Raw genomic sequence first — 6,382 nt, forward strand, 5'->3', positions numbered from 1 at the left:
TTTTAACCTTCTTTGGACGGCGGGGGGTCGGAGACGACCAGCAGTAACCCATAAAACGTCAGGTCATTCATTGGGTTCGTTGTCTTGAGTTCGCTTGTGCATTTTCGTTTTTCTTTTTCTTTTTTTTTTTTTTTTTTTTTTTTCTTTTTGGAAATATTTAGTATAAAAAGGGAGTTGAAAGTGAGAATTAAGAGTAGTAGATGCAAGATGAGTGCAACAAAATGGAGTATTTTTATTATAAATTTCGTTTTATTTTTAGCAATAACAATAGTTGTCGTAGGAATATTTTTCGGAGAATTAATGAGGAATTGTGAATGGGGTGAAGGGAAAGTGGATTTAAGAAATTCTACTTGTAAGGAATCAGTTTATATTGGTCGAAAATTGTTTTTGCATGTATGTGTAAAAGAGAATAAAACAGTTTATGATATACGTTATTTTTGGAAAGATATCGATATGTTGAAAAATGATATAATTGGCGTACAAATGATGAGGGGGGAATTTATGAAACTATGCAGTTTTTGCAGACAAAACGTATAGACATTTGAGTCCTCGGATATCGGAAACGGTTGGATGAATGTAAATATATTTTTGTTAAAGAAAAAAAGGAATTTATCAGCGATGTTAAAATTCAAACATCCAAGTTCCTGTTTGGTTATTGGCCCGAGTCAATCAGGTAAAACTTCGTTGGTACGCGAAATGATACGAAATCGAATATATGAAGCCCCTATCAGAAAAGTAAAATGGTGTTATTCGTATTCCGCACCTTGGTTTTGGGAAGAACCAGACATTGAATTCATTCAAGGTCTTCCGGATAGATACGAAAAAGGGGATTTGATAGTGGTCGATGACCTGATGCATCGACTAAATGAGAAAATTGCCGATCTTTTTACTGCCGCCTCACACCATTGTGAAGTCAGCGTTATAGTGATATTACAAAACTTATTCCCTCGTTTAAAGGTTATGCGCGACATTAGTCCTAATGCGCATTATATCATTTTGTTTAAAAATGCAAGAGATGTCTCCCAAGTTAGTTGCTTAGGACGACAGTTATATCCTCAGGACTGGCATTTTTTGACGGATGCTTATATAAAAGGAACTACGAAACACTTTGGTTATTTAGTTATTGACTTACACCCTCAAACATCGGAGGAGTATCGGATGCGCGAAAATCTGTTTCCAGATAAAGACGGAATACTGTGGTTATTTCGTCCGAAATGACGAAGAAGAATTTGAAAAAGCAGTATCATTTCTTGCGAATATTCGCTCATTCCCACCCATCGCAGAAACGTGCTTTGTTACAGACTGCAAATAAGGATCAAATTTTTTCTCTCTGCGAAGTTTGTTTAAATATTTTGAATGGAAATATTCCCGTTAATGTACGTAAGCTGAAAAAATATAAGAATCTATTAAGGTTGCTATCTAAAAAACACGAAAGCATACAAAAGAAAAAAAAAATTTAGTCAACCAATCGGGAGGCTTTTTACCATTGATTGCTCCGGCAATAATATCTGCCTTGGGTGGTATTTTAGGACCAGTTATTAGCAAACGACTGTAAAAAAATTCTTAATCCCAATTTTGGGCTACAATGGCCAAAAGAGTGGCTCTCATACCCGAAGAATTGGTATCGTCTTATCATCTTCAGAAGCCAGAATTGAGATTGGAAGATGACATAGACACGTTATTAGAAAGAGCAAAATTACCCGACGACATGAAAGCAAAGTTGTTGGGGCAACTAATCACGCGGTATCACAGAACAGTGCACGCACCACCAGAACCTATACGTGTGAGCCTTGGGAATGAAGCGAAAGAAACCAAAGAAGAGAAGGGATTCCAGCAAGTGGAAGATCCTGTTATTAGGGATATTATTCTATCAACACCCCAGAAATTTTCTAGATTGGTGCCTCTGGTCGCCGAAAAATTAAAATCGAGGCTTTATTCATGGAACGATCGCGGAGAAATGATTCTTGACGGTAAAACGATTCAGGGATCCAGTATGGTGGATTTCTTTAATTACCTAATGAGAAATATAAAAAATGCTCAAGAGCCAAGGCATTTCGATGTATTTCTAAAGGCTATCGAAGAAATTAATATACCGCGCTCATGGATAGGGAATCAGAATGTGTTGTCTCGCATGAGAGATACCTCATCGCACTACCCCCTCACAGAAAATAAATCCTCGAGCGGCGAGGAAAATGTCTTTCGATGGCCCCCATCAAATGTGAAAGACTTCGATCATCAAACAAAAAGAAAACAGCAGAGATATAAAGTACAGCAGGAAAGAAGAGGGAGATCCCAAAGTCAAGCACCTTATAAAGAGAAATGGGAGGAGCTTTAAACGATGCCGACGCAATTTTAGAAAATATCTATTACGATGTAGAAAACCCCGCTTCGTATGGCGGAGTGGTAAGATTGGCTCGTGCCGCACAACTTCCGTTGAAAACGACGCGTCGATGGTTAATGACCGACATATCTGCTTAAAGATTTAAAAGGAACAGTTCTGAAAGGAAGGTTTTACGAACAAGAGTTACAAAAAGTATTAAAGAGTTCTCACGATTTCTGGAGAGTGGAAAAAATTCTGCAAACGAGAGGTGTCGGTGCTAAGAAAGAATATTACGTCGAGTGGAAAGGCTTTGATCGACGGTTTAATTCGTGGGTGAAAGCGTCATGGATGAAATGACAGACGGATTCTACGTTACTCTACCCAGCAATGCGAGCATGCAGTATTTCCCTCTAAACAATCAATCATCTTATCGAACAAAACTCGCCTCTCCTCTGTTATTGAACGATTCTTGGGAAGTAGGTCTAACTGAAATTTTTATTCCACGAAATTGGTATAAAGTGGGAGAGTATAATAATGACTATGTAATAACTAGGAATGTGGAGAAAAGCATTCCTATTAAATTTTCATGCCATACTTTATCATTTAATTATGGCGTTTTAGTTTCGGTAAACGCAGATGTTTCTCTAGAGGAATTTTTATCAAAACTGAATGATAAAATTAGTACCATTCTCGGTAGAGAGGACGCTGTGAAATTCGTTCTAGAACATGAAGGGAGGAGTATTCGCTGGGTTCTTGCAAATGGTTTCGAAGTACACATTTCTAAAAGAAAAGCTCCTAAAATGTTACAGATGTTTTACTTACCAGATGAAGATACTATTATTAAAAAATCTCAAGTGATGAGATTCAGATCAATAGCTGAAAATAAAGATCAGTTATTTTCAATCATAAATAGGAGCCCTTCTAGCACGAAACTGCATTTGATTCCGTTAACCTTAATAAAAGCAGATGTATCTAGGGGTCTCTTTGGCGACGTAGCAAGAAATATCCAAGATCTTAAATTGGAAAATTTTGTCACTTTCACCTACGATCAGACGAAGTCCCAACTAGAAATAAAGGTGTCAGAAAACACGGAGCTGCATATTACTCAAGAAAGAGCATCCTCCCTTTTAAGGATACTCGGCGTCCGCGAAAACCTTATAATTTCGCAAACGCGAAAGTTTCCTGTGCTTTTGCCCCTAACTGTTGAGGAGGGGGAAGCTGTGGAACTTATAATTAAAGGATATCCCGAAGTAACTATGACTGAAAAAGAAACTTTACATTTGCATGTCAGCGCAGGCGTATATAAATCACCGGAAACTTTATTTCGCGAATTTCAACACGTACATTTAAGACAATTAGCGAATTCAAAAGTGTTTTTAGAAGTTCCTCCAGAATCGGAGCTGGCATTTGGGAAAGGGCTGGCAGACATGCTGGGATTCGTCAACACCCATTTCATAAGCGGAAAATATATAAGCGACTATTCTTTAGAACTGGACGGGGGCATTACAGAACTTTTTGTGTACAGCGATTTAATCGAATCACATCACGTTGGAGATGTGCATGTTCCGCTGCTAAGGGTTATTCCCTGCGTGAATGAAAAAAATGATCAAATTGTGAAGCATTATGAAAAAACTATATATTTTCCTTTGCGAAAGCACTATGTGGAAACGATAGAAATAGAACTGAGAACGAGTAGCGGGAAAAAAATTACCTTTACGGGAAGAAAAACATTTGTAGTCCTGTCTTTTCGCCGTAAGAAAACTATATAAATTGAAGATTTTTCAAGCTTTCCTCTCACTTTCTTAAAACATCCTTAGAGAAATGCACTTAAATCAGAAAGAGTGCGAATCCTATTATTGTGCTCAAGTTGGTGGTGGCGGTGGTGTTTACTTTCAAGGTATACCTCACCAACGAGGTTATGGGTTTTTTGGAGATTTGCGTCGATACATTACGCCGTTGGCACTTAGAGCTGGTCATTATTTGGGCAAACAGTTGATGCAAACAGGAAAGAACGTCTTGTCAGATGTTGCAGCGGGATCGTCATTTAAGGACTCTGCTCGGAGAAGGTTACGTGAGACCTCTAATAAAATAAAAAGTGATATTTTTGAAAAATTACAGAGGGGAGAAGGTATAAAAAGAAAGCGCAAGAGGAAAAATCGTCAATCAAAGAGCAAGCGTTGTAAGACAAAAGCAGATATTTTTACATAAAGATTAATAGTAATGGAAACTCAGGGGGTTATATGCCTTAAGAGCGAATTGGATCTCTTTAATGGTGTCGCCGTACAACTGGGCATCGATTCCTCTTCCTTCGTGGAAATTCACCCCGTATCTTCATTGTCTGATAAGACGCCCATAGAATTTTACATTAGCGGTAATGGTGAACACTATTTGGATTTGGCGCATACGATACTACACACACGACTTAAAATAACGAAAAAAAACGATACCAATCTCACCGACGCCGACGGGGTGGCACCTGTTAATTATATTTTAAACACATTGTTTTCCGAGTGTTCAATATTTTTAAATGATAAACAGGTTTCGTCACAAGTGAATTATTCTTATAGAGCCCTTTTGGAAAGTTTGTTGTTCTATTCCAAATCAGGTCAAGATAATCTACTGAGTGCTGGCCTATTTGCAAAAGATACTGCATCTAAGCATGATGTTGTGGGAGACGAAAACGAAGGTTATACAACGCGTGCAAATCGTTGCAAGCTTAGCCAAAGCCTCGACCTCGTGGGACCATTGCACTTCGATTTGGCCACTCAACCGAAATTGTTAGTCAACGGGGTTAATGTACGCATTAAACTGGAAAGGCATAAAGATGTTTTCACTTTGATGTCGGCAAACGACAATTATAAAATTAGAATTCAGTTAGCAAAACTATACGTGAGAAAAGTCAGCGTGGCTCCCTCCATCCTAATAGCACACGAAAAGGCTTTAGAAAAAGGAGTTATTAAGATGCCCATTCGTAGGATTGACATAAAAAGTTTTGCAATATCGAGCGGTTTGCAATCGACAACTATAGCAAACGCTTTTATTGGTCAGCTACCCACACGTCTCATTCTAGGTTTTGTATCTAATGCCGCCTATAATGGAAGCATCAACAGAAATCCTTTTAAATTTCATCACTATAACCTAAACTACCTATGCATATTAAATGGGGGACAGATAATACCTTCCAAACCCTATCAGCCCAATTTCGAAAAAAACATTTTATGGGCTAAGTTATTTAAGCATCTTTACAGATTTAAATCGATATCATTCAAGCCCCAACATTAATATCTCCTTTGATGAATACAAAGATGGGTATACATTATATGCCGTTGATTTGACTCCAGATATGGCATCTAATGAAAGCCACGTAAGCATAAATAAGAGCGGAAACATAGCCATTGATATCAAATTTGCAGCGGCCTGCCAGAAACAGTTACCCTGATAGTCTATGCTGAATACAGGAACATAATTGAAATAGACAAGTCACGCGGAGTCACGACAGATTATTAAAAATCATGGACGAAGTTTTGCAAATATACGGAAATGAAATTATCGAACTAGCTAAGGAGGCGGGTGCAGGCGAGGAGGTAATTCGAAGTATAGGCGATATGATGTTTTCCAATAAAATAGCGAACCTGCGCATTGCATTCTTTCTCGCTTTTGCCGAAAAAATTATTGAAATTTTCCCATCAAAGAAACATCAAGTGTACGAAGAAGTGTTTAAAAGCATATACAGAAATATTCATTTCGAACAAAGGCGGTAATGGATACTTTAACTCTGTGTCAATATGCCTGTGGCGACAGTCGAATCAAAAAAACATTTGGAGGTGTATATCCTTCCGATTTCATACCCTTACGAAAGAGACATTACTCCTCATTTATAGTGAATTCGGATCCGCATACTTTACCTGGGAGCCACTGGATTTCGATATATTTTAAGAAAAACAGCACGGCATATTACTTCGACAGTTATGGTCTTGCTCCATCTAACAAAAATATTTTAAACTTTTTAATGACCAACGCTAACAAAACATTTTATAATAAAATATGCTTTCAAGATGATAC

At 37.8% G+C, this 6,382-nt stretch overlaps 1 protein-coding gene across 1 annotated transcript; it reads left to right on the forward strand.

Annotated features, from left to right (window-relative positions):
* Nucleotides 1–4,540: 4,540 nt before the first annotated feature.
* LOC146994221 (uncharacterized protein F54H12.2-like) lies at nt 4,541–5,602 on the forward strand. Its single transcript, XM_085826334.1, has one exon. The coding sequence runs from the start codon at nt 4,541–4,543 to the stop codon at nt 5,600–5,602; it is 1,062 nt and encodes a 353-aa protein (XP_085682460.1).
* Nucleotides 5,603–6,382: the final 780 nt, after the last annotated feature.

The sequence above is a fragment of the Stegodyphus dumicola genome, chromosome 11, assembly GCF_044657685.1.
Source record: "Stegodyphus dumicola isolate Sdum_Otavi_A_Nest chromosome 11, ASM4465768v1".
In the NCBI taxonomy this organism is placed as follows: domain Eukaryota; kingdom Metazoa; phylum Arthropoda; class Arachnida; order Araneae; family Eresidae; genus Stegodyphus; species Stegodyphus dumicola.

Excerpts from the sequence above, each read along its gene's own strand:
- LOC146994221 (XM_085826334.1), top strand. The coding sequence starts at position 4,541 with ATGGAAACTCAGGGGGTTATATGCCTTAAGAGCGAATTGGATCTCTTT.